The sequence below is a fragment of the Aulonocara sp. 'chitande type north' Nkhata Bay genome, linkage group LG18, assembly GCF_057382095.1.
Source record: "Aulonocara sp. 'chitande type north' Nkhata Bay isolate Kocher_YH1m ecotype deep benthic linkage group LG18, A_spYH_male_GT1.1, whole genome shotgun sequence".
Lineage (NCBI taxonomy): Eukaryota > Metazoa > Chordata > Actinopteri > Cichliformes > Cichlidae > Aulonocara > Aulonocara sp. 'chitande type north' Nkhata Bay.
The window spans coordinates 20,107,280-20,133,880 of record NC_141361.1 but is presented as its reverse complement, the minus strand read 5'-3'; the positions used below and the strand labels follow the sequence as shown (position 1 = coordinate 20,133,880).

Genomic DNA, 26,601 nt, shown 5'->3' with positions numbered 1-26,601 from the left:
AACATGTTGCTCTCACCCTGCACAGTTAGACTTGGTTTGGATGATCATTTTAAGTTCAAGGTTTTGTCACATTTCCACCAATGCATGGATGATTTAACATATAAGTGTCATTGCATAGAGTTCTGGCTGCATGTGAAACTGACAGCGCCCATGAATTTATCATGCTTTTAGAAGAAGTCCTTCACTTTTGTAAGAGCCCTGTCTCTGGGTGAAACTGAACTGTTAATATGTTAACAAGATCAGGATATTACACTTACAATATGATGCCTACCATGAATGTGAATGGCACATTCAGGAAGCCACCTGTCGAGTTTTTAAGGGGCTCTATCTGAAACTAAAACTGCCCATGTTGGAAAGTCTTTACTTTCTGACACAATGCGTTGCATTTCCAAAAGAATTTCACTTTTTTTTTCCACTTTATGTTTTCATGCTTTCACTTGAGTGCACTTAGTGTTAAAGTGTCATACAATATGTAAACAGACAGCACTGATTGCCTCTCTCCGCTTCCTTCTCGCCCTCTTTCATGTGCATGGATACCTTTCATTCCTGCCTCTCCGTCTAATCTTGTGGTGCCGAGTAAATTTCTAACACTATCCAGGCCTCACGCCCAGCATCGCCGGTGCTTGGGGAACAGGTCAAACCAGAGGCACCAGAGGGCCTGTCAAATAGCTGCAAGGGTTGGGCAAATCCAAATGTGTCGTTAGGTTTGTAAGTGTATTGTGTGGGTTTGCAACCTTTAACCTAAATCAAGTATGAAGGATAACATTATTACATTATCCTCATGTACTTCTTTACTTTATTTATTTCATGGCTTTTGGGAATCTGTATTTTTATATCAGTTCACTTTTTTCACATAACTCTGTTTGTTTTCTTGCATTTTACTGAACTTATTAAGTAACAATGGAGGTAGTCGCCTTTGGCTGTAGGTGTCTTATGCAGGGGGCCTTTAACTCTTTCACCCTATCGCCTTCACCACTTATTGATGAGGCAGTCCAATCACAGGCAGTCTCAGTGTGGACAGAGAGGTGGAGCCAAGCACTGAAACAGGGTGTGGTTGTGAAACTACAAAGTAGAGCCATGGGGTTTAAATTGAGCTGAATGAGCCCAGTCCCATAGTTGTCATAGCTCTTCTGTCACTTTTACTCATCTCCCTCTCCCTCTCGGTTTCTTTATCGGTCTTTCCTTAAAGCATTTTAGCTATTGTTGGTCTGTTTTCTGTGTAATTGTGTAAATATCATACATCAGAGGACAGCTGGAGGCTTCAACCCACGGAAAATCCCTTCATGCTTCTGGTTTTTCTGCCTGATCGCTCTCACGGGTGTCGCAGATCTGTTGAATTCACTGGATTGAGTGCTGCCGGCTGTGGCTGAGGAGCTGCTTTCCTCGCATACAGGAGTGCTCAGAGGGTGAGTCACTTGTTACACCTTGTAGCTTTTCACCTTCTTGTCAAAACTGAAGAATAAGCTTGAACTAGTTCAAAACAACATAAATGATCGTGTCTCGTTCTACAATTTTACTACCTGAGCTTCATGATCTGCTCATATTTCATTCACTCATTTGGCCACATGGGCCAAGTTCTTTGCCTCACCTGTTTGACTTGCTCTGTTAGTCCCAATGAGCATTTCATTGTTTAAAACCTGTCATCTGAAATCACGTTTCACAATTCTGCCCAAAATATCTATGAAGGACTTCTTCTTTTTAAAAAGTCTGAGCTGTGAAAGAAGTTCTTAAATTCGCTCTCATTTTTTCCTTGTATATCTGTTTGAAAAATTGGAGCCGAGGGCACTCAGGGGTGTTTGTTGAGGCCATCCAGCTGTCTCCTGTTTGTTCAGTCATTGAGTCAGCAGGTTGAGCAGTCATATTATTGCTCACCTGCCCAACCAACCTCTTTCAGCTCCGCTTTATCTCTTGTTCTCTGACTCTTTGTCTTTTTGTACTGTTCGTTGTTTTTTTTTTTTCCAGGTGTTTTGAAAGGGTAAAGAGGAAGCAGTCACCATGCTGCAAGAGGCTATAACAAGCGTTGTTGAGTTCCACAGTTATCTACAATCAAGAACTGGTAAGTGTCTTCATTTCTCTCTTCACACCTACAATCTGCTCAAATCAGAACATTTTATTTCGTCATCATCATCAGGTGTGAAACAGCACAAAAGTATGTATGACCTGAAGTGCCGGTGGACCCACCCAGATATTCCAGTATGGAACCATGACTCAAGGACTAAAAACATGCCTGTGTTTCCTGTATGCGGTTTCCAGATGCCAGAGTCAGAGATTACCCTCTGATGCAGAGCCCCGTGCACATGACGACCATCCTCCTGGGTTACGTTGCCTTCTCCGTGTACGTGGGGCCTCGCGTGATGGCAAATCGCAAACCTTTCCACCTCAACACCGCCATGATAATCTACAATGTTTCCATGGTTCTGTTGAATGCCTACATAGTGTATGAGGTAAGACGAAAAGGTATTTGTTTGCGCTCTTTTACTACAGGTGTGATGTCAGTGCTAAAAGCTGCTGGTGTGGGTTTTTTTTTTTTTTACACTTAGTTTATGATGTCTGGATGGGCCACCACCTTCACATGGAGATGCGACCTTATTGACCGTTCCACCAGCCCACAGGCTCTTAGGGTAAGTCAGTAAATTTTTACAGGGGAGCTTTCATTGTCTCAAGCTAATAATTAAATTTTTTTTTTTTTTTTGGGTCTTTTAAATGTAATTTATTTTATTTCTGATTGAGTGTCAGATATCTGACATCACAGCCCTCTTCCTTTCCACAGATGATTTGGGTGGCCTGGCTGTTTTATTTTTCCAAATTCATTGAGCTTCTTGACACAGTAGGTGCATTTTCTTTTTCTTTCTTTTTTTTTTTTAAAATCTTCCCCTTATTATTTTGGCCTTTTGATCAGTTAACCGTGGCTGATCCCATGTGTGCTTTTGCAGGTATTCTTTGTGCTGAGAAAGAAACAAGGTCAGATCACATTTCTTCACGTCTTCCATCACTCCTTTATGCCCTGGACGTGGTGGTGGGGCGTCAGCCTGACACCCGGTGAGCTTACAAATGCATGTAAACGCATTGTTTGACAGTGCAAGACCAGCACAACTTTTCTGTGAGATGTTGCATCTGTACATTAACATAATATTTTATTACCCCCTTCTTAAGCTGGAGGAATGGGCTCCTTCCATGCCATGGTGAATGCAACAGTCCATGTTATCATGTACACCTACTACGCACTCTCTGCTGCAGGGCCTCGCTTCCACAAATACTTGTGGTGGAAGAAGTACATGACCGCAATCCAGCTTGTACGTTGTTTTGTATTTTCCACAGCAAAAAATTCAAATAAATGGCATATCTGATTTTTGCCTACAGCTCAACTGTTTTACAAAAACTAATGTTTGGGAGGGGTGGTTGTTTTTCAGACGCAGTTCATTCTGGTCTCCATTCACATCAGCCAATACTACTTCATGGAAAAGTGTGACTATCAAGTCCCCTTTTGGATCCACCTGATCTGGATGTATGGGGTCTTATTCTTTCTCCTGTTCTCCCACTTTTGGGTGCAGGCCTACATAAAAGGCAACAGACTTCCCCTCACGCCCGAAAAGTCGAAACAGAACGGCTCAACCAGCGAACCGTTCACTGTGGTGGCCAACGGAAAGCACCTTCAGAATGGCAACAGTCACCACTGCACCAACGGCAAAATCTTCATGGGCAAAGTCAAGGAAGTCTAACTCTGTGACCCTGCCTGGAAAATGAGAAAGACACACAGACTGTCAGTTCGAATTAACACCATTAAATTCATCATTCATATCTACTGGCATATTGGACTGACATCAATTTCAGTATGCTTCATCTAAACTGTAGTTTCTTTGTAAATCTAGTCTTTTGTGAAAGCACATCCAGTGTTCTTGGGGCGTGAATGGTGATCTCTACCTGCCCACGTTGTGTTTGTAAGTTGTAACTGTGATGAATACTGTATGAAGATTGGTGCTTATTTTTGTCACTGATAGTATTCTTCGACTCGGGCTCGACCCACACTGCTGTTTTTGCTAACATGGGCTTTGTTGCTTGGGAGTACGGCACAGTTTTCACACAAGACTAGAACATGTAAATAACTGCAATTATCTGTTAGCCCCCCACAAAGAATTTCACTGTAAATGTCAAATATTTAAGGTTTATTTTCTTATTTTATTTTTTTATTTATCTTTGAAATAAAACTAAATTTAAAGGTCTGCGTAACTTGAAAAACAGTTATGGTGTGCACTGACCGAAAAGTGTTACACCTAAACTAAATTTCAATTTTGAGAGTTGTGGGAGAGCAATGTTATACTGTATATTACAGTTTTGTGTTGTTTTTAAAGTGCACATACACTGCTGTGCATGTTCATCTGTATTAATCCAGTCTGTTTTACAACTCTGTATGGTCTGTTCTCTTTGCACACTGTGCTTGAAGTTAATAGGCTTTCTATGCTGTTGGTTGTTTCTGAATTATAACTAAAGTCTGAATATACTGAAACCCATCAATGTTTGCTGCTATTGATTACTTTAACGCAGGTGTCCCCAATCCCAGCCCGCGAGGGCCGGTGTCCCTGCAGGTTTTAGATCTCACACTGGGTCAAACACCTGAATCACATGATTAGTTCATTACCAGGCCTCTGGAGAACTTCAAGACATGTTGAGAAGGTAATTTATCCATTTAATCCAGCTGTGATGGATCAAGGACACATCTAAAACCTGCAGGGACACTGGCCCTCATGGACTGGGATTGGGGACCCGTTTTAATGTGTATGTGCCCTCTGAGGAACAGAGGTTGGGCCTGTTATGCTGGTTTTAACTCTTGGTCAATTAAAGATAACATTATGGGACTTTTCTAAAAGCCAATGATTTATAAACATGAGCTTTCATAATCTGTACTCGTAGCAGTTGCACATCAATTTAAAAAAAAAAAAAAAAGTTGACAGCAAAAACCCAGCTTATTTTTGCAATATGACGACATACTTTTAGGAAATTCTGCATGTGAACCCAATCAGCATTCCTTTTAAATAACTTAAATGCAAGCACTCAGTTCTGAATTCAGAGTGAGCCACCTTGTGGCAATATTTGGGCATTTGTATTTACATTAAGTGGGGAAAAAAAGTTCAATGAAATACATCCTCAGGCCTTAGATACTTGAGACACATCCACAAAGTTGGTTGCATTTTATCAACAAACACTACAGAATAACAGCAGATTAAGTGATCCGTTATAATAGATCAACTTTTGTGATGTAACAAAAGCCAGCTCTAGTCTGACAATGAACAGCAGATTTAGTTCTACATCATAAGCAGGATGTATTTGAAAACACACCAGTAAACTTTTAAACTGGTCCTGGCAACATGAAGCAACACAAAGGGAAGCCGATATGGTGAAGTGTTTATTTATAACCCAGGTATACAGAACATCCAGATTTTAAAAGAAAAAAAAAAAAACCTAGGCTATACATTTTAAAAACTGACTGACAAAAATCACTAGTACCACACACACGGCCATTAACACTTTAAACCACCAACTGGAGCATCACAGAACACCAGGTGGTTTCCTTTATTGTGGATAAATTAAGAAAAAATATATATCACAAATAACTCAAACTCATAACAGATGTAAAATCTCATTGAAGAAAATTATCTGATGGACTGATGAATGACGCTGCTGGTTGATTTCACCATCCTCTCTTTAGCCTTCTTCTTAATGGGATCCATTTCGAAGCTCTTCCACAGGCGAATGGTCTCATCTGCAGCAACAGTAGCAACAGTCGAGCAGTCCGGACTGAGAGTCAAACTCAGAACTCTGTCGTCATGGCCTTAAAGAAAAATAAACAAATTATACCAGGAGAAAGGAGGAACAGCAGGTTCTCAGTTCACTGGATGTGCCTTTATGTGGACGGGACTTGTTTACCATTGAGCTCTGCGACTTTACTGAGAGAGGGATATTTCCAGACAACAACATTGTTGTGGGCATATCCATGAGCAGAGACCAGCTCCTTGTAGTTGGGTGCAAACACCAGGGATGAGATCTAAAAAGTTGGATTGGATGAGACATGTAGTCAAACACATTTTAGTGGGAATGACCATTAAAACCGAACTGTGTGGAACAGGGATGTCAAACAGGTGCAGGGCCAGAACCGGCCAAGCAAAGTCTCCATTTAGGCCCACTGGACAGTTCTTGAAAGTGAAAGAAATTATTTTGAACTTGAACCAGCTTTTCCTATTGATAAAGACCTTCCACATCGCCATTCATTCCACACTATAGTAGCTCAATACTATATGCACTTAAATATTAATACAGAAATGTTCATTTTAATCCTCTACAACTATTTAAATCTGTTATGCATTAACAAAAAGTGGAAATTTTGGGCGAGACCTTTATTTTACAATATAGAAAAACTGAGAAATGCTGTTGAAATTTTATTCTATATTAAGAGATTTCAGAGATTAAATGTTTAAACTTCTTTACACTGCCAGAAAACGGAGTTTTACTGATCGGGGCCATTTCAGAACAATGTGAGCTGTATGTGGCCCACAATGTAAAATTAGTTTGACATCCCTGGAAGGATGCAGTTACCTGGGACTGAGTGTCAAGCGAACTGATACAGGAGCCACTGTTTACATTCCAGATACGGATGTGGCGGTCGCTAGTACCACCTCCAGATGCAAGGATATTGGGCTGCCATGGACACCAGGCCAGAGCCTAGAACAATGGAAAGGCATACACAAGTGGCAACGAGAATATTTAAACTTCAGTCTTCATTAAATGTTCACAAGGAGCAGGAAGGGAGAGGAAACTGAAAAGGAGAAAATTAGCATATTGAACTTCTGTTTGCTGCTCACCTTGACTGCTCCCTGATGTTCGCTCCAGCAACGGATCAGCTGGCTGTCGTTGCCAGCACTGCCCCCCTGTGCACGGGGCCATATGCACACCAAGTTATCATTGCCTCCACTAGCCAAGTATCGCCCATCAGGGGACCACTTCAGGCCGCACACTTCCTGTGCGTGAGCAGTCAGGGTGCCGATGTGATGGTCTGCCACCCTCACATCATGGTGGTGGATGTGTCCAGATCTGGAGCCACTGCAGGGGGTGGTGAAAGAGGAGAACACACACTTGAGTGCAAAAATGGAAAACACCAGGGAGATATCACCACTGTCTTTGGTAGGAGAAACATTTTTACCTGGAGACAACATGGTCATTCCAGCTCAGACTTCCAACCCTTGCTGTGTGGCTGGCCATGCTGCGCAAGCGCTTCTGATTTTCAACATCCCACAACTAAATGGAAATCAATACAATTTATAAAAAATATATATATAAAACACATGTTCTGATATGTCCCATATTCATTTGGACTCAAGTGGCACGATGATCTCCACACGGACCTGAACCTTGCAGTCACTGGTGCCAACAGCTAGGTAGCTTCCCTCTTTAGTCCAGGACAGGGAGCAGATGTAGTCCTCTTCACGCTCCATCTTCATGAGAAGAAGGATGTCTCCTTGAGTGGCATCCCACAGGTAAACACTGTTATGAAGAGCAACAGCGAGAAAATTTCTACTGCTCCAATCAAGTAGATTCAAATCTAGAGGGGGGAGAAAAAAAAGCCTAAATTAATATTGCATGTTAAAGTATTCTTAATTTACTAAACTAGGATGTTTATGCAACACTGAATTTCAGTTGGGTTCCTATTTATTAAACGGGAACATATATAAACAGGAAAACAACTTGGGAATGGTGTTGCTCTGAGATAGAGATCTCTCTCTCTCTTAAATGCTGCAGCGCATTCATGACGGAGCCTTGTCGTGATCTGGATAGCGTTTATACAGCCAGTCATGGACAACAATGGAAACAAAAATGACTTGCACTGCCATCTTAGCTTATGAGGTTGGAGGGCTGCTCCAACTTTCCTAGTAAGAAGTCTGACTTAAATATTCCAGCATGCAAGTCACGAATAAGGACTTCAAACCAAACATACAAGATTTGCTCTTTTAGAATCTATTGATCAGCGTCCATTCTCTGCCTTTCTGTAAATTTGTGGCATCATTTAAAGATTCATTGCAATTAAATAAAGTCAATTGTATAGAGATGTAAAATCCTCTTAAGTGCCCAACTTACAGAAATCATTTCTAAGATCAGGAGCATCCAAGATCCTGTCAGGAGTTGAAGATATGTATCTGGACTTTTTAATAGAGGCAGGGGTTGCTGTGTGAGTGTAGAGGACTTTTAGGTTGTTTTGGTAGCCTGTAAACAAGACAGAGCGACAATGAATAAAAAGAATTGCCTTCAATACAGCAGATATTTATAAAATGCACATATTTCTACCTTCTGGTGCATTAAGTGGTTTCCCTCCAAGATGGAGGATCTTTGCATCTTCAACGTTGTATCCATTCAGTGACACAGACCACGCTTTCTGGGTTTCCTTCAGACACAGGGAGCCACACTGATTGATATCCTACTTGTACAAATAGAAGCTTAAGTGTTTGTTACACAACTTACTGATGTAACTGATGTGTTTGTGTCCGCTGGCTCATTCTCCTTTGTCAGCAGGAAAGTTGCCACATCCATTTGCTTGCTGTTTCTGATGGGAATGAAACGATCACCCCCCATCTTGGATGGGGTTTGTTTCTTGTTTTTGCCTATGACCCATAAAAAAATAAATTAAAAAAACAAACAAACAAACAAACAAAACAAAAAAAAAAACTTCCCAGTGGTTAACATTTGCAAAGCTTTCCCCGACATACGAGTATAAATGCAGACAAATACACTACCTGGCGTTTTGTTTGGTGTTTTTGATGAGCTCAGGGACACATTAGCAGACTTTCCCGGCGACAAGCCGCTCAGGGCGGATGTGTTTGATGAGCTCGCCTTTCTCTGCCACCTCGCCATGGGAGCGTTTGTGATCGGCATGTCCAGCTTCAAGATGCTGTGGATGTCGTTCTCAAACCCAAACTGCGCCATTTTATCAACGTTTTCATAGACCTGGACATCACAACAGATAAACAGTAAGTCCGTATCTGATTTGAAACAGTATAAAGGCTTACTGACAGCTACGATGCTCAGACTAATGCTAGGATAGCATCTGTCAAAAATGTCTTCATTTAAAAAGTAAGTCAGGTCCGATTGAAAAACTTCGCTATGCTTCTATTCTTGTTTTGAACGTTAGCTTAACGTGACCAAGCTAAACGATTGTGTAGCATGAATCCAATGAAAGAACGCGTTAGCACCATCGCTTAACCGATTAAAAATGATTTCACGTATAAACAAAACAAACTTAAAACTAGTGATTGAATTTAAAAGTATATTTCTGCAATTTCAAAATCAACACAATGACCTCACCTCGTCGAGAAAACGTGAAATGCAGAGAAGCACAAACTCTTGTCTCTCTCTCGATTTTGAATTTCGTGCGTATGACGCCACGACGTTTAAATGCCACAGAGCGCTCATGCGATTGGTTAGTTCAAGAAGCTGCAGTAAGCTCAGCGCATTGCTATGGTGACGTTTACGAATACGTTAACGTGATTGGTCAATGATACTTTCTTTAACGTATGAAACGAAACCTCTCCACTTAAAGGTGTCGCCCTCTATCTGTAGTTTAGGTCTGCGCTGTATGAATTTAAAGAGCGACACAAAACTAAAGACCTGTAAGACGCTTTACTTTAAAACACGAGACCGCTATCAAGTATATTTTTCTGTATTTGAAGGCTAGTAAAATAAATAAATAAATAAATATTGGGTTTTATTTTTTTTATTTAAGAATCTAATATTGGTAAATATTAATTTCAGGGAGAGTTTAAATATAAATATTTGCTGAGTGATTAAGCAAAAATCTTCTCATAGTCTGATAATATATTGTGTCTTTGCTCTTTGACTGATGTGTACACGTTGGTTTTCAGTCACCTTGACACACCTGTACACAGGTCTGGACCACAGCTTAAAGGAGGCACCTCAAACAAACATCTTTAGTATTGAACAAATAAAATATTTATTGTTTATTATGCACTATCATTTAGATTTAAAGTCATTTTCTTGTTTGCTTGGCATTTGGTCAATTGATTTACATCGGGGGTGTCCAACTCTACAGTTTTAGATATCACCCTGGGTCACCATACCTGAATCAAATGATTAGTTCATTACCAGGCCTTTGGAGAACTTCAAGACATATTGAGGAGGTAATTAAGCCATTTAAATCAGCTGTGTTGGATCAAGGACACATCTAAAACCTGCAGGGACACTGGTCCTTGAGGCCTGGAGTTGGACACCCCTGATTTACATGATCAGGATTTACTTTAAATAAAGTGATAACTCTGACATCACAGGTTAATGTGAATTCCAGATTATACTTTTATTCTGCTCTCCTCTTACCTGACATGCCAACAGAAAAAAAAAAACTAAATAAAGCAGTAGGAAATAAAAAAAAGTAATTTACTTAAATAATCTCATGGCCAAGGAATCCCAACAGTGTTTGGTATAAAGAGACGTGCAACTACACTGAAAGCTTTTCAAGTAAAGATGCTGCAGTCACATTTTTAGTTCAAAACAACCAGGATTTGACACTTTGATCAGTCTCTCAGTAGCAAAACAACATAACATTTAAATATTCTACATAAAACAGAGTACTGTGCAATTTTAATGCAAAAAACAAAAGCTTATGTTTCACTGGAGCCAGGAATGTTACCTAAAGCTTGAATTACACATCGCAAAGGCCTGCTGATATTCATGGAGCTACGCTATCAGTTTTCATACAGAAATATGCTGGAAATATCATCCGTTTTTTTAGTATTATTACAGTTGTGAGGTATTGTAACAGAAGACGTCTACACAATTTCCCGATCATTTTCAGTCATTTCATTCATATCTCTGTGGTAATGGACAATTGAGCCAATGACACCTGTGGGGAAAGGAAAAACACAGATTATGGTATGTGACATGTTACTGAGTTCATGAATATGTGGTTTTAATCTCTAATGATACTTTTTATGCAGAAATTTGCTGACTATAGTTACAGTCATTTTAGACAGACCACATGACTGGGCCACAAACACCTTTGAAAAGCAAAGGGAGTCTGTTTGACTTCACTTAATATTTAACTTTCTGAATCTTTCACTAGGACTCCAAGCAGAGAAATGCATGAAAATAAAGAGAACACATGACAGTTGTAGTTTTCTTACCTCCAGGGTGCCTGAAACCTGCATAGCAAGTGTGAAAAAGACAAAACAAAGGAACATAGTTTACACTTCTCTTGGGTATAAAAGTCATTAAAATCATGTGACAGTTTAAAGTTAGGGCAGAGATAAAGGTCAGCACATTCTGTTAAATGACAATGTGCAACACTGGACTGCAGTCACCTCTTAAACATGCATCTTGTTGCTACATTAAGCAGTGAACTGTGAATAAAGGATGCACAACTTCATGTGCTGACATCTAAATGGAAAGAAAGAAAAATTCTCAATGCCCACCTTTTATTTTGTAGATAACGATGCTGACCATAATTAGTACACCAAACATAATGAGCGCCAGGAGTGGGACCAGAAGATGAAGGTGAAGAATTCCTGGAACTAAGAAAATATGTTAAATTTGTAACCCGACAGTCAACAAAAAAAAATTCCGCTCCAAAACACGTATGTCCTGTATGTGGAGGTGAACTCTTGTAACTGCATGAAACAAAATTGTTTTGTTTAAGTACATGCCCATTTTTCTGTTTTAGCGTCATATATAACTGTGCAAAAGTCTTGAGCTGCCCCTTATTTGTTTATATCTTGTATTTCAAGCCAGACTCTTGTCTTTTTTTAAAAGTGGTCATTAACAACAGTTCAAGTCCAGGCTTTCAAAGTTTTTCTTTGGACATTGGCTGCTTGACCATTTTCAGACAAATCTGTTGTATTTTTTTATTGTTTGATAAGGCCATGTAACACTGACTTATGAATCATTTAAGCATAAACTTACCTCAAACAATAAACCGGTATTATGTTTGCTTATAGAGCACTTATAACGAACTTAGCAAAGAACCAATTTTAAATTGTGCTTTTAGGCTCTTTGTTACAAGCAGCTGTTCCCATTTTTTTTTAGCTGATTCTGAACAATACAAAAGACAACACAGTATGACAGACATAAAATAGTACCGTCTCAGTGAGTGTGTATTTGTAAAACATGCTTGAGGCTCTGTCATGGTTATGGGTTGTATTTCCACAAGTGGTGTTGGAGATCTTGTCAACAATGATGAAATTATAAATGTAGAAATTTTGAGCCACCAACCCTTAAAAAGCAGCTTAATGAGACCAGTTTCCATTTCCAGCCTAAAAATGATTCCAAAGGAGTAAAAGCACACCAAAATAGAAAAACCCACAGTGGTGCACTAGAAGAAGCCCAGAGAACTATTCCTGAATACTACTTAAAGAAATGACCGGAAAGCTTGCCTAAGAGAGTTCAGCGCGTGTTGAAGAATAAAGGTTGTCATACCAAATATTGACTTTCAAGCTTCTTACATTTGGACAAACTGGTTTTGCCTTTTTTTTTCCGTGCACGCTTACACATGTTTGAATAAATCGTTGCACCTACTTCAAATAAATGAGGTGTGGCTCAAAACGTTTGCACAGTACTGTACTACATTCCTTTACTACTACTTTCAAAGAGGCTTTTAAAACTAAACAACTGAAATGATTATGAGATACATTATTACGCATTTTCTGCATTTTAAAAAGATTAGCATTAAATAAATAAATGTCCTGTTTCTGGATAAGGAATTTCAGCATATCCTCAAATCAAATATGACACAGTAAGGATAAATTTAAACTAACTTTATTGTTTTCTACAGTAGCAGGCTAATCAAAGTTGACAAAGTAACATCGTCTTCTTATTCTTAACAAAGTCTGCCCAACTGTGATGGAAATGTAAGTCCTTAAATGTTCATTTTTTAGGTCTGTAATCACTGCAAAGGAGTTAAAGCTATCAGCTTAGTGTTTGTTCCAGATAATGACTCACTGTGAACAAAGGAGTCAATTTTGAAGAATAGAGGTGGTCATACCAAATATTGACTTTCAAGCTTGTTAGAAGTGCACAGATTTGTAGAAATGTACATTTCATAAGTCACTGCACTTATTTCCCATTTTCCTAGAAACATATAACAATAAATGAGGGGCGGCTCGAGACTTTTGAAGAGCAGTGTATCATTCAAGTATATGTCATTGAAAATATTTTGTTATTTTTGTATTCAGACATGAATTACTGCATATTATACTTATGGGTTGCTTAGAAAAATGTTATTACAGTTATTGCTGGAGAATCTGACAAGTTTAAAAAGGGCAGTCGGAGCAGGAGTAAAAAAGTTTCTCTAAGTTCAACACTTTATTGAACTGATTTTGTTCCGCAGCGCTTAAAGCAGGCAGGAAAACAGCCTGAAGTAAAATATACCTGACTGTTTCTCAGAAAGGTTCAAATGCTTCATCAGCTTGACGCATCCCTCCTGCAGATGGAGTCTCTCTGCTCTTGTTTGCTGCACTTCCTGGTCCCAAACCGCTTTGATGGCCACCGCCTCCTGTACGTGGGCTGTCCACATGTCATTCTGGTTGAGAGTCAGGTACAACTGGCTGTCAGCAAATACACGATCTGCCCAGCGCAGCTTAGACCCTTCCCACGTGCATTCTCGAGAACGAAGAATGGTGTGGTTACCTGTTGAGAGTTAATGGGTTGTGGCCCTGGTGACAACAATCTCACTTACACAAATGTTCAGTTGTAAAACAAGACAATTTGATTTTATTACGTATTGAAGAGGTCTGGTTGAAACTGATAAGAGATGTTAGGAGTGTGTCATCTAATACGGCTTTGATAACTGCATTGAATTCTGGGCTTTTGCCCATTAAAGGAATTCCATTGAGAAGGACTTGCTCTTCAACCTGCTGACTTCCTGCCCTCCTCCACTGCTGGATCTGCAGTACGACGGTATCTAATGTAATATGGGCAAAAACAAAAACCAGATATAAATTTTAAAAACATAAAGAAAAAAGGAAATGCAATTGTAGCTTTATGTCAAGAGATTTATTCTAAATGACACTTCTTCAGCTGAGAGTGTCAGAGAGTGGAGACACACACGCTGCAGTTTTTACTTGCAAGGGCGGTCACAGAGCGCTCACATCAGAGTGGGGGCCCTGTGAAGTGCGCTCTGTTACCGCTCTGGTCTTTATTTATATACAAAAGTAATACAATAGTGAATACATCTGTTCATAGACAGAGGAATGTTAGTGCGTATGTATGTGCGTATGCAGGTTTATGTATGTGTTGTGGGATTCAGAAGGGAGTGAAGATAAGAGTGGTTCAGCTCTTATTATTGCTGTGGGAAGAAACAAAGAAAGAGAACAGAACAAGTTTTTGTAGTGAACAACAGTCTAACACATCAAAAGGTCATCATGCAGTATTCTATCATATGCTAACTTATATCATTAAAAGCTTATACTGACTACTAAGTACAATTTTCTATTGACACTTTATTTATTTCTTGTTGTCTTTTATGGAGATGGCATGAGAGATAGAACCACACACAATAATTTATCATATTATCATGTGAGCATTATTAACAGCAAGCTTTAGTTTCCTATGGACACGTTTCACATGGTGTCACAGGAGATGAAAATGTGTGAGCTGTGAGGAAAAAAGTTTTTTCATTGGTAATATGAAAATCTACTGTAGTATATTAATCTTTTTGTGTCATTGTAGAGTCATATAACCTTGTGTTGGGGGTGTGTGGAGGGGCGGGCTTTAGCACTCAAACAAAGATAGTGCTTTGTTTGACTAATATATTGCTTTAAGGTTTGGAGATGATCCAATGGGCAAACTGTAAATGGGTGCTAAAAAGGAAGATGAAAGTCAAATGCTTAGTCAGCCTAGGTACTCGTGTCCCACAAGTATATTGTTGCAAAGTGTGAAGACAATCCATAAGAAATTGTGGGTAATATGAAGTTTTTGCTGAACCTTGATCTTGACCCAATTTTCACCTAAATGATCTCGAGCTGTTTTTGGTATCTACCATCACACAAAGTCTGAAAATGATATCCCAAAAAACTTTGGAGCACTAGATTGCAAACACAACCAATTACATAATCCCTCCCTTAGAGGGGGAATAACCAAATCACACTGAACTGATGTATCTAACTTTCACTTCACAAAAGCAAAACTGAAAGCAAAAGCTAATAGCCTTTCTAGTAAATATTTTGCATTTACCATACTTCTGCTTTCTGGAGCAGGATTGACATTTTATGTTAATCGCATGGTGTGAAATAACAAGATGCGGTGATTTCTACATTCTGTCACACAGTGTTTATAGTTGATTAAATAACCAACACTAAATCAAGTCAAGTGCAGCTCTTTGAAATGCTTTGCAGCGTCACATCCCTCGGTATATTTTGATTGTTTTTCATCTCTCCTTCTCTCTATATATATATGCATATTTTAAAATTCACTGCATTTGTCAAATTGATGCAATAAAAGAATCATGTACTGTGCAAGTTGCCTGTTTTGTATCTGGATAACTTTATACAATTCAACATAAGACGCCCACAGATAACTTTTGTTTGGTTGTTTCAGTTTCTGATTACATGGCCAGACATTGTTTTATATTCCTAGGAGTCCTGCACATACAAATAAAACGACCTGTGAAAGAATTAAATCCAGTCAAATCCACCACCCGAAGATTAAAGAGAATAACAGAAAATGGGTGGATTCATGCACTGTTTGAAGCTGCTGAAAGCCGTCCCTGCTGTTCTGTCAAAAGAAATTAAGCAATCCTATACATTTTATTTATTTATTTAATGAATTACAGTGAAACCATTTTTTTTTAAAGACGTGATTCCTACCTGCATCGACAGGAAGACTCCGGCATACGTGAAATGATAGGATCAAAACAAAGCGCAATGAATACATTTCTACACAGGACTGTACTGTAGCTGGCGCTCGGTGTCAGATTCAGTGTTGTTCATCTGTCAAAGAAGCACAAACTCCACAGCAGCAGTGTGCTTTAAGCCATTTCCTCATTAAAATGGTGCTCGAAGGATGACCAATCCATCAGGCTTTAACAGAAACTACTCCACAGACACAACGACAGCAATAGTCGGATAGACCCGATCCTCTAGGCGTTTACGTTTCGGTTCACCTGACTTCAGGCTTCCGCCTTGCTTTCTCTTTTGGCTGTCCGGTGAGGTGGAGTTGCTGTTGGTGTGTGTGTGTGTGTGGTGGTGGTGGTGGTGGTGGTGGTGGTGCGGGGAGCATGTGGGGCAGCCAAAGGTCATTTAAGGTAGCTTTCAAAACAGCGAAGTTAAGAAGTCAGAGCAAAGGACTCGACTGATAATTCAAAACAGCGCTGCGTAACCATGGAAACCGTAAATAATTAAAATCAGAGCCATCACGTCATCTTTATTTATTTTTTTTTCCATCTGTATGTAAATATTGTAACTCAACGCATTTATAGATTCATAATAGTCAAAAGTTGCCGGACTGTCTCCTAATTTAAATCCACCGGTAAGTACCGTCACCGCCTATCACGTGACGAATTCTGAACCCTGACACGACTCTGACTTATTCAAGGGCTCTAGCACCTGTATGTTTCTATTACTTTATTCTACCCTGCTTGTGTTTCTACGACAGGTATGCACTTTTGGGGGAGACGCACTAAATTTAAGGTATTTATAGAGGGATAACCCTGAGCCTGATATCCCTGAGAGCAGATTTCTCCCTTTGCTCAAATCCTGCAGTCAGTCCAGTTTAACACAGCTGCTGTCTGCTGTCAGAGATGTGTTGAAAGTGTAAACAATGAAACTCAGTTTATATGCTTAAATTGACTTTACATATAGCACTTTTCTACTCTGTGTGAGCACTCAGAGCATCTTCTTACTACGAGTGTTATTCAGCCACACACAAACATTCGTACGTGTGCTTCTTTCTATGTCTAAGAACTTTGCCTAACATTTGCACACACATACTTCAATGGATGCATCTGGGGCGACTTGGGATTTAATATCTTGCCCAAGGATACTTTGACATACATGCTGGAGGAGCCTGACCTTCCAATTAGCAATCTGATCTGATTGTGAATTATGGAGTCAGTCCGCTTAACTTCAGGCTGGGTTGTGATGTCTCTGAGTTATCGAGTTTTACCCTCAAGAGAGGAAATGAAAAAAAAAGTCAAAACAAATCAGCAGACTGAAGCTAGCACAGGAGGAAAAAAAGATGTCTGCGCTTACTACTAAAATACATTTACTCCTCTTTGTATCATGGAATAACGAGGGACCAGACAGATCCTCATCGGGCCATTAAATTGTTCTCTGCCAATTTAGCCTCTTGGGGAGAGTGCATAAGAATTGCTGTAGTACAAACAGTTAACACAATACTTTAGCAGATTACAGTATGCATAGTCTTTAATCTTAAATTTCTTTTTTTTTTATCCTTTTTGCTGGTGTACTGAGGAAAAAATGACTTATGGACCCACCTGTATATTGTATATTCTGCGGTTTATATGTTTGCTGTGCCTTCAACTTTCAGACAAATGTTCTAATTTTGTCATTACTCTTCTGAAGAGTTAATATTTACATTTGTGCCTTGAGTTGACTGGTCAATGATTCTGGGAGGTGCAGCTTAGAAACATATTTAGCTGCTAGTTAAGCATGAAAACAACCTTTATTCTCCTATCCTGGCGGCCACACCTCTGCTTACCCCCGATAACATGTCAAGTAAGAATTGTATGTTCCTTTTTAAAAAAAAATCATATCTAACACGTTACACAATCACACTCATGCCGTCATAACAGAAACACATTGATTAGACACCGTGGGCTCAAATCGGCAGTGTCTGCTTGTTATGTTTTTAGAAATTTTAACTATCTGGATGCTGATGTTGTAATCAGGTCTTTTGTGGACGACAGCAGTGCCTCAGTCTTATGCAAGGGAATTCTTAAGATGGGCGGTACGTAGCACGCATGGGAAGTGGTCGTATAAACAACCTGCTGTGGTACTGCAGGAAATGAGCACAGAGGCAGGGCTGTTTTATGTTACATCAGACAGAATTACTTTAAGCACCCTTTTCACCTTGTATATGTAAAGTGGTGCTGCTCACTTTAAATTGTCATCTCTCCCTCTTTTGAGTCATTAATGTGCTACATAAACATCAACATTTTTACAGTCTGCGCCAAATAATTGCTTAAAACGCAAATAAAATAACAGACCTTCCAATCACAAGATATTCAATTCAGTTCTATTCAGTTTTATTTATACAGCACCAAATCACAACAACAGTTGCCTCAACGTGCCTTATATTGTAAGGTAAAGACTCTACAATAACACAGCAAAAAAAAAAAACAACAATAAAATCTGATGATGATCAATCAGATTACCCTTATGAGCTAGCAGCTGGTGACAGTGGGAAGGAAACACTCCTTTCTAACAGGAAGAAACTACCAGCTGAACCAGGGGGGCAGCCATCTGCTGTGACTGGTTGGGGGTCCACAGGGTAGACAGATAAAAGAGGTGAGTAAAGCAGAAATGCTCAATGCATCATGGGATATGCATCTGGACTTATTTTGCAGTATGCAACCTTGCAGTGGAGGGGATCCTGATAGTCATACACTTTGACCTCACTGGCGCACATGATGGCAAGGTGGGGTAATATCTCACAAAGGAGTCTTGGCACTTTAATGACCCTTGCCGTAATTCAGAATCGTGGCTCATATGACTTTTAACTAATTACATGATGACAGGATGTGTGAGTGACTCAGAACCACCTCCAACAGGACTATCCCATCTGGGACTCTCCTACTAGAAATGAAACATCTTCATAAATCAAAAAGAAATCCAGGTGCCTTCATTTCAAGCACTTGGCTACCAGGAGCTGATGACTAAGAACCTACAAAGACATACAGTGCCCTAAAAAGACATGTTTCTTCACGTTCTTTGTTTCTTTTTCCCCCCTCTTTTTTTCCGCATATTTGTCACACTTAAAAAGTTAAGATCATAAAACAAATTTCAATATTAGATAGATATAACCAGAGTAAATACAAAATTAAGTTTTTAAATGATCTCATTTATTAAGGGAAAAATGCTATCCAAGCCTACCCAGCCCTGTGTGAGAAACTAACTGCACCCTTATTAAATCATGAATTAACTGTAACTGAATTAACACATTTTTTTTTAAAAGTGAGCTCAATTTCACTACATACCGAGGCCTGATTGATGCCAGACCTGCTGAATTGAGAATATACTTAGACAGACCCTGTCAGACAAAGTGAAGTAGGATAAGATTTCAAAAAGCAACACACTGTGTCAAACTCAAGGAAAACATCTTTAATACAGTTATTGGTTGCAATCTAAAGAAACAGCTGACAAACAAAGCTAATAACATCTATCAGTCTGAAAGGGGTTACAGTGCTCAAATTAACCAACATGTTAGGTGTCGTGCTGCTGCAGAACAGTAGTAACAACTACCAGACCTCACAGTCACAGCTGTGCTGCTGCTGCAACCACCAGCTGTGGAGAAGGAGGAAGCCACAGAGGAAGATGAGATTAACGTGGTAAGAAAATAGATGAAGGGACATAATTAGGAAGGTAGGATTCAAGGATTCAGATGAAATGAATGGCTGCTCTGATCATGAGTCATTGCTAATAGCTTTTAAATGTGTAGCTTTTAATTGTCCCATGCTGCAGGGCAACTAAGAACTACCCCTACAACAACTGTACCAACCTGATGCCAGGCCCAATTGTTTTGTCCCAGTCCAGCTCTAACTGCATGTATAACATCTGCTGAACAGATTTTTAAAAAAAGAAAAAAAACTGCACTGTGCAGTCTAACAGTTTTATATTCAGGTGTACCGTGTGAAATCCAATAAGTTACAGAATAAGAGAGGAAATAAAAACAGCTTGCATTTGAAATTTTAAACTGAATAATGCAAGTTCAACAACGGTACTCTCTTGTCAACTAGTAGTGTTACATTTATGTCCTGAGTTATATAAACCTTACCGTATAATTTGTTGATGCTCGTTTCCAGCGGCCTTCAGCGCCCCCATGTGGCTGATGTCAGTGTATGCCTCCACTGGATTGGCTGCGCGGTTGTCAGGAGTGTTTACAGGAAACATGGCTTCCCTGTCTGTTGGAGAGCTTCAAGAAATGGAAGGTGAGTAGCCAAATTTTCAATGGTGCAGCCGTGTTGTGATCGATATAGCTTGGTAGCCTGGCGGAAATTTGGATAAAAGAGTCTTTTTTCATCTGAGCACGCTCCTTGATGTTTTTCTCTTGTGACTAACCAAACCTTCATCCTTGCTTTGCTAGCTAACAGGCTAATAACAAGACGCTAGCTGACGATATTAATTTAACGTCAGTTCATGCTATCTTTATAAAGGCCATCTACTGCGGCGTTTCAGGGTATGTTGAGTACCCCATAGTCATAGACGTTTATTTGTTTCCCCGTCCATGTAACATGTTTCAGATTCAGCTCGTAAAAGCTGCTAGCTGTGATACAGTCAGCAACCTAGCTGGCTAACGTGCTTAGCAATGTGTGTGTTCAGTAGGTAACGCGCGTTCAAACTGATTTTAAAAAATGAAAATAAAGCTGGGACACATCCCGCAACATGTAATACTAATAGATAAAATCCGTTGTAGTGCTTTCACATTTTTCCACGCATTTTTCCACAATTTGAGCGCGTTGCAGAGCACAGAAATGTGCACTATCACGATCTTGTCATAGTGGAGACAGAGGGTGGCTGCTCCAGATAAACCTGGGCTTGGCATCATCCAAATGTGTGTGTGTGTAACCAGTCGGAAGCTGTGAATCTTTGTTGAGGTTTTGAGGCTCTCTTCTGTTTGCGTACTGTAGTGGACCGGAGGGGAGAGTCTGAGGAGTCTGGTGATGATGAAACCAGGAGGAAGAGCATCAATGGCGATGTGGACCCTAATCAGCCCACTGCTACAAGTAGGTCATCATCACCTCCTACCCAGCCAATAAATGTGTTTTAGTTTACAAATTAGGCATGCTGCTTGTGTTATTTTCTCACAAAAACTTTCTTAGATAAAATCTTTATGTGACAATATGTTTGTGATTGCAGTGGATGCTTTAATTTAATTTCATTCATTCTTGCTCATATTAAAGGTAAAGAAGAGTCTCCTGTTGACATGGACACCATAACTTTGGACCCTGAGGAAGAGGTCAGTTTAAGTTTTGAAGAACTTGCCTTTCATCTCTGATGACTTGTTTTGTTTGGAGTTTAAGAAAGTGAAGATTATAGTGTTAGAGTTCATATTAACAGTGATTTTTGGGATTTACAAACTTCTGTGTGTAAATCTGTATACAGGTGCTGTACCATAATGGCTAGTAACCATAGACTGCGTGATCTCTTATGGTGTCTATATTTCTTTCTAGGATGTCGATCTTGTTCACTGTCGTATTGGAAAGATTGAAGGACTGGAGGTGCTACAGAAGGCTAAAGTAAGAATTATTTAGGTGATGCTGTTGGCAGCAGTGTCATTGGCGTCTGAGGCGTTTTATTAGCATTTTGGTTTCATCTGCATTTTTAAAAAAAATATTAATCTCTAAAATAAGGACCTGTCACATGCACTTTAATTCTGCTCTTGATGGTATCCTCTGTTATTTTTGCCTCTCCTCTCTTCACGCAGACACTCTCCTTACGGCAGAACCTCATAAAAAAGATAGAAAACCTCGACAGTTTGAGTGCCCTGCGAGAACTAGATTTCTATGACAATCAGATCCGCAAACTGGAGAACCTGCACAACCTCACAGAGTTGGAGTAAGTGTGACAAAACTGTGATTCTTACGTAAGCCTAAACAAAAGTCTAAGATATCAAGGTATATTTATTCTGAGAGGGACTGTTGTTTTGCCAACCCACAGGCAGCTTGACATGTCATTTAACGTTTTGAGGAAGGTGGAGGGTTTGGAGCAGTTGACTCGGCTGAAGAAACTTTTTCTGCTTCACAACAAAATTAGCAGCATTGCGAATCTGGAGCACCTCACAGGTCTGGAGATGCTGGAGCTCGGCTCCAATCGCATTAGGGTGAGATACGAAGGGACTGTGCTGCACTGAGAAATTGTTTTGAACTCCTTATGTAAATAATGGGTTTTGTTTGCAAAATATAAATGAAGATTTGTTGGAAAATGTAAGTTGTGATGTGATTTTAAAGTGTTGCCTCAATGTTGTTGTGTTCACAGGTCATTGAAAACCTGGATTCACTTACATCTTTGCAAAGTTTGTTTCTTGGCACTAATAAAATAACAAGGCTTCAGAATCTGGACGCTTTACACAACCTGACTGTTTTAAGCATCCAGGTATCATCACGCATATTCATCACTTGATTACAGTTGCACACGCTCCAGGCAACCAATAATCATTGGGTTTGCATTTACTTGCAGAGCAACCGGATTACGAAAATTGAGGGGCTTCAGAACCTCATCAACCTGAAGGAGCTCTATCTGAGCCACAACGGCGTTGAGGTCATTGAGGGGTTAGAAAACAACGTGAGTTATAAGCTTTAAGGCACACATTTCCAAGACACATAAAAGAAAATGGGGTTCCATACTGTTGAATTGTGCAAACATGTAACAGCAATGTTTGTTTTTCCGAACAGAAAAAACTCACCACCCTCGACATCGCAGCCAATCGAGTAAAGAAAATAGAAAACATCAGCCACCTGACGGAGCTGCAGGAGTTCTGGGTACAAATAGTTTGTTTGACATGTTATTTAATGTACAGCCTCAGTACAGACAGCCCATTTTTCACTGCTGACAGTTTGACAGAAGAAGAAAAGTTTCTTAGAACATTAACAAAATTTAACGTCGGCATGCATTAAAAGACAACCATCATCAAATAATTAATTACACCTTTGCTTGTTAATAAAAATGTTGACATTGTGGGTAGAGAACCGATAGAAGAGATCCTGCTGAGGTGGAGGTATGCGCTGGAGAAAAGAGGAATGAGACACCTGGGAGATGGGTAGAAAAGTGAAGATGCAAGGAGTAGAGGCAGTGAAGGTGGATGGGTTTAATTCCCCTGGGTCAGTTATTCAAAACAACAGTGCGCAGAGAGGTGAAGAAGAGCGTGGAGGCAGGGTGGGTGGATGTAATGAAGGCGGACATCCAGAGGGCTGGTTGGACAGAGAGCAAAAATGACAAAATAAATGACAGAAAATTCAAAGTAAGACATAATTAGTTGAAGTACTCGTGTATTTGTATCGCATAATTTTTTTGTTGAGCAGCACATTTAAAATGAAACTTTCTTAAAAGTCAATTTTTGTTGCTACGTTCAGTGTGTTGCTCTTTAAACAGTGGGTCAGTACAAAAAGTTTCAAAGTGTAGTTCTTATATTGTTATGAGTTAAACTGATGGTGCACCCTCACTGCTCTTGTTGTTTTGTAATATCTCCTCAGATGAACGATAATCAGATAGATAACTGGTCTGACCTTGATGAGTTGAAGAACGCCACTTCTCTGGAGACAGTCTACCTTGAAAGAAACCCTCTACAGAAGGATCCACAGTACCGGCGAAAGATCATGCTGGCGCTGCCCAGCGTACGCCAGATCGACGCCACCTTTATCCGCTTCTAAGCTGCAGCGTACGATTTACCTGCCAGCTTCACAGTGTTCTCCCTCACCTCCCTGCCTGTCCTGCCTACACAAACAACAACCTTTGGAATCACATTGGCCTCACTCGATTATATAGCTGCGTCACACATTCCAACATATAGCACACCCACTGCTCACTCAACATACATGTATGCATGTATGCACTCATTCAAACCTTGAATCTGTACTTTTGTGTGGAAGCTTTTATTTATTAAGGTGGACCTGTGAAAATGAAAAACTACCATACACTCATTTCCACATTTTTTTTCCTCTGCACCCTTTTCCCCCCTTGTGTTGTTTTGCATTTGGGATGTGCCGTTTTCATTCATGAAGTGGAGGAAATTATGAAATCAGTCTTATTTATCACACTATTGAAGTTTCACTGTTATTATAGCAGAGGAATTCTTAACATTGGAGGCATTGTTGTATATTTAAGGGATTTTGTGAGTTTACTTCTTTCATTTGGGCGGAGAAAGGCTGGGGTTTTTTTTTTTTGGGGGGGGGGGGTTGTTGAGACATTAAGTAAAAGAACAATTCAGCATTAAAGGGAACGTCTATAACATAATAGAAGCTGCTTATGTTAAACCTTGGGATATAGCTCACCATTGCATTCGGCCTCAAAACTGTTCCACACTTAGTACCAACTGTGACAGTTTGAGAAGCCTCTAAAACGAAGCTCACTGTGCCATAATGACATCATGCTGACTCAGAGCAGCGCAGTAAAGGTGCAGTTTCATCAGTCCTTTTTAAGGAAAGCGGATCCTTTACGGCTTGATTTACCATTTTAATAAACTGGTTCTATTACTGACAGAAGGGGGGTTTTTATTTTATTTTTTTGATGTCCAGCAGCCTTGTCTGTTCCTTGTTCAGAGATTTTACAGCTTATAGATCCATTTGCTGATTAACAAGAGTGACCTCTGCAGTAAAATAAAACTCATGAGAATGTAAGAACAATTAATGTGTCCACAATGATGGTTTTGTAATCGGTGGTGCCGTCACTTTTTTAGTTTATTTTTATTTTTTTAGCCTTGAATGCATCACTGATTACTATGACAGCGTATTAGGGCCACATTGAGAAAAAACAAAAACGTTGTTGCTCATTTTGAGAATAAAGATGACATTTCGAGATTAAAGGCGAAATGTGGAGATTACCGTTGTTGTTTTGAGACCAACTGCCACGGTTGCACTACCCTCTAAAAAATGCCTTGTTTACATGAGTTAGTGAAACAAATTGTGATCAAACATACATCCTCTTTATTGGACGAGAGTGTAACCACTGGTAACCTCACATCTGTCCACTGCCAGTCATTTCGTGTTGTACAAATCAGCTCTTCTGAGTTTGTGTGTTTCTGTATAAACTTTTCAACGTCCTTAAAAGAAATCATTTCCTTCCTTGTTACTCGATTTTACTAACGCAGGGGGTATAAAAACCATGATAGTTTGTCTGGAAACAACTGTAACCTCCACATTTTGACTGTTTTTCTCAAAATGATTGATAATATTTTTTTCATAATGTGGCTGTAATACTTCATAGATTAAAGCTTGGTGATTTCTTTGGCTAAAAAAAATGCTCATAAAGTTTATTTGAACCGATAAAATCTAAATGTAGATTTTTCCTTCATTTACATTCTACTGGCTGGTTTGATCTCATGATAACTAATGTAAGATAGACTATTAATGCTGCTGGTACAGACAGTCTTTATAAACTACTAAACTACATTCAGCAGATGTGTGAAGACACTGCATTGATTCATTTGGCATTTAGGATGGCTTCCAAAAAAAAAAAGAATTTCTGTGTATTTATTGACAACATTTAATACAGGATTTTCTCAGATCAAAAAATACAATGTCTGCCTGGAACCAAAGTTAATAGATTACTCTTTGGGTCTCCTGTATATAGTACTCCTGTATATGCTTGAGTGCACTTGGTTTTATCCCTGGTACAATTAAAATGCGATGCATCTTTTATATGAAATATGAACTCCCCACCTCAGGGCTTTTAAGTTCACACATGATTACAGTAGAGAAGCATCAAATTTATGTGCATTAAATGAGAAGTGCTAAACGAAGTGCTCCCTTTGCACTCATAATTATAACCTGATTTTATTTGGATTCATTGGAAACCTTTGAATCGTTAAAAGTACCCTGAGTTGGCATTTAAATCTCCCACTGTAGCCTAAAACCCACGCTGAAATGTTGGTTTCTATCGTAGAACAGCTGTTTATTATGCTTATGATCACAGCCTTTTTAAATCCAGTTGCTTGTGATCGTGAGCATAAATTAACAGTAGAACAATTATCAGACTATCAGCACTGACGTTCTTGCTTAATTGAAATGAATGTAATGTTATTTTTATATTCAGCTTGACTGAAACTGGCCAGTGGGGTTGAAAGTATCACGTTGTGTATTTGTAAATAGAGTTTGGACATGCCATGATGTAGAAAGTCAGTTCCACCATCACCTTCCCTTTGTAAAGTGACATTCTTTTTCCTCTTGTTTTGTTTTCACCCGGCAGCACAACAGATTTGTGCGAGATACTTAAGATGACATGACTCTGACTGGTCACTGAGGGAGCAGCTGTTCAGATTGCTGTTTGCTCCTTGTTGTTAGGACTGAGTCTTCAGGTTTTGGGCTTGGTTGATGCCGTTTTCAAACTGAATGTATGAAGCAAATAACAATAAAATGACACTACTTAAGAAGCGGGTTTGTTTAGTTTTAATTTCAAAGATAAAGAGTCTCATAAAGCACACTGTGAAACTTGATTCACCGTCAAATGATTATGTACCTGGGTATTAAAGGATCCTTTATTATGACAGCTGCTTAATAAATTAGATTTGCTACATTAACAGCCAAAACAATAACAACACACTATGAAACCCCGCAGCTCATCATCTGTCTGAAACAAGCTGTTTTAGCTGCATGGCCATTTAAGCCAAACTTTGGGTCTCCTGTGTATTAGAACTCGTCCTATTGGCTGCCCCCAGCAAACAGAC

The 26,601-nt window shown here is 39.5% G+C and overlaps 4 protein-coding genes across 6 annotated transcripts; 2 read left to right on the top strand and 2 right to left on the bottom strand.

Moving 5' to 3' along the window:
* Nucleotides 1-1,074: 1,074 nt before the first annotated feature.
* Nucleotides 1,075-4,220, top strand: elovl1a (ELOVL fatty acid elongase 1a). Of its 2 annotated transcripts, XM_086273627.1 has the most exons (8): nucleotides 1,077-1,406; nucleotides 1,963-2,056; nucleotides 2,254-2,444; nucleotides 2,541-2,621; nucleotides 2,771-2,827; nucleotides 2,934-3,039; nucleotides 3,154-3,293; nucleotides 3,411-4,220. In XM_086273627.1, exons 2-8 carry the CDS (start codon nucleotides 1,996-1,998, stop codon nucleotides 3,717-3,719), a joined length of 945 nt encoding a protein of 314 aa, XP_086129753.1. In that variant the 5' UTR covers nucleotides 1,077-1,406; nucleotides 1,963-1,995; the 3' UTR covers nucleotides 3,720-4,220. The 2 variants fall into 2 exon arrangements, with proteins under 2 accessions (XP_086129754.1, XP_086129753.1); XM_086273628.1 differs by lacking the exon at nucleotides 2,771-2,827 and having other exon boundaries at nucleotides 1,075-1,406.
* A 1,168-nt stretch (nucleotides 4,221-5,388) lies between these two features.
* Nucleotides 5,389-9,494, bottom strand: cdc20 (cell division cycle 20 homolog). Its single transcript, XM_086273624.1, has 11 exons — nucleotides 9,346-9,494; nucleotides 8,778-8,988; nucleotides 8,506-8,645; nucleotides 8,332-8,428; nucleotides 8,125-8,250; nucleotides 7,395-7,591; nucleotides 7,193-7,287; nucleotides 6,855-7,092; nucleotides 6,589-6,714; nucleotides 5,923-6,040; nucleotides 5,389-5,827 (listed from the first exon to the last, which is right to left on the bottom strand). The coding sequence occupies exons 1-11, from the start codon at nucleotides 9,451-9,453 to the stop codon at nucleotides 5,649-5,651; spliced, it is 1,635 nt and encodes a 544-aa protein (XP_086129750.1). The 5' UTR covers nucleotides 9,454-9,494; the 3' UTR covers nucleotides 5,389-5,648.
* Nucleotides 9,495-10,330: 836 nt separating this feature from the next.
* LOC147308428 (uncharacterized) lies at nucleotides 10,331-16,344 on the bottom strand. The gene is made up of 6 exons (XM_086273629.1): nucleotides 15,852-16,344; nucleotides 13,766-13,948; nucleotides 13,417-13,674; nucleotides 11,466-11,564; nucleotides 11,178-11,195; nucleotides 10,331-10,897 (listed from the first exon to the last, which is right to left on the bottom strand). Exons 1-6 carry the CDS (start codon nucleotides 15,916-15,918, stop codon nucleotides 10,824-10,826), a joined length of 699 nt encoding a protein of 232 aa, XP_086129755.1. The 5' UTR covers nucleotides 15,919-16,344; the 3' UTR covers nucleotides 10,331-10,823.
* A 150-nt stretch (nucleotides 16,345-16,494) lies between these two features.
* Nucleotides 16,495-24,562, top strand: ppp1r7 (protein phosphatase 1, regulatory (inhibitor) subunit 7). Of its 2 annotated transcripts, none has more exons than XM_086273625.1 (11): nucleotides 16,495-16,512; nucleotides 20,027-20,152; nucleotides 20,852-20,947; nucleotides 21,125-21,180; nucleotides 21,395-21,460; nucleotides 21,649-21,779; nucleotides 21,882-22,044; nucleotides 22,200-22,316; nucleotides 22,401-22,505; nucleotides 22,616-22,702; nucleotides 23,414-24,562. In XM_086273625.1, exons 2-11 carry the CDS (start codon nucleotides 20,044-20,046, stop codon nucleotides 23,588-23,590), a joined length of 1,107 nt encoding a protein of 368 aa, XP_086129751.1. In that variant the 5' UTR covers nucleotides 16,495-16,512; nucleotides 20,027-20,043; the 3' UTR covers nucleotides 23,591-24,562. The 2 variants fall into 2 exon arrangements, with proteins under 2 accessions (XP_086129751.1, XP_086129752.1); XM_086273626.1 differs by lacking the exon at nucleotides 16,495-16,512 and adding an exon at nucleotides 19,917-19,941.
* The last annotated feature ends 2,039 nt before the right edge of the window (nucleotides 24,563-26,601 follow it).

Excerpts from the sequence above, each read along its gene's own strand:
- elovl1a (XM_086273627.1), top strand. The coding sequence starts at position 1,996 with ATGCTGCAAGAGGCTATAACAAGCGTTGTTGAGTTCCACAGTTATCTA. Across the intron at positions 2,057-2,253 it reads TTATCTACAATCAAGAACTG|ATGCCAGAGTCAGAGATTAC; the intron begins GTAAGTGTCTTC and ends TGCGGTTTCCAG. Across the intron at positions 3,294-3,410 it reads ACATGACCGCAATCCAGCTT|ACGCAGTTCATTCTGGTCTC; the intron begins GTACGTTGTTTT and ends GTTGTTTTTCAG.
- cdc20 (XM_086273624.1), bottom strand. The coding sequence starts at position 9,453 with ATGAGCGCTCTGTGGCATTTAAACGTCGTGGCGTCATACGCACGAAAT. Across the intron at positions 7,592-8,124 it reads TGATCTTAGAAATGATTTCT|ATTTGAATCTACTTGATTGG; the intron begins GTAAGTTGGGCA and ends TCCCCCCTCTAG. Across the intron at positions 7,093-7,192 it reads AATGACCATGTTGTCTCCAG|TGGCTCCAGATCTGGACACA; the intron begins GTAAAAATGTTT and ends CACCCCCTGCAG.
- LOC147308428 (XM_086273629.1), bottom strand. The coding sequence starts at position 15,918 with ATGTATTCATTGCGCTTTGTTTTGATCCTATCATTTCACGTATGCCGG. Across the intron at positions 13,675-13,765 it reads CAACCAGACCTCTTCAATAC|GTAACCACACCATTCTTCGT; the intron begins GTAATAAAATCA and ends AACTCTCAACAG. Across the intron at positions 11,565-13,416 it reads CCTTTCTGAGAAACAGTCAG|TTCCAGGAATTCTTCACCTT; the intron begins GTATATTTTACT and ends ATATTTTCTTAG.
- ppp1r7 (XM_086273625.1), top strand. The coding sequence starts at position 20,044 with ATGTGGCTGATGTCAGTGTATGCCTCCACTGGATTGGCTGCGCGGTTG. Across the intron at positions 22,317-22,400 it reads TGACTGTTTTAAGCATCCAG|AGCAACCGGATTACGAAAAT; the intron begins GTATCATCACGC and ends ATTTACTTGCAG. Across the intron at positions 22,506-22,615 it reads TTGAGGGGTTAGAAAACAAC|AAAAAACTCACCACCCTCGA; the intron begins GTGAGTTATAAG and ends TTTTCCGAACAG.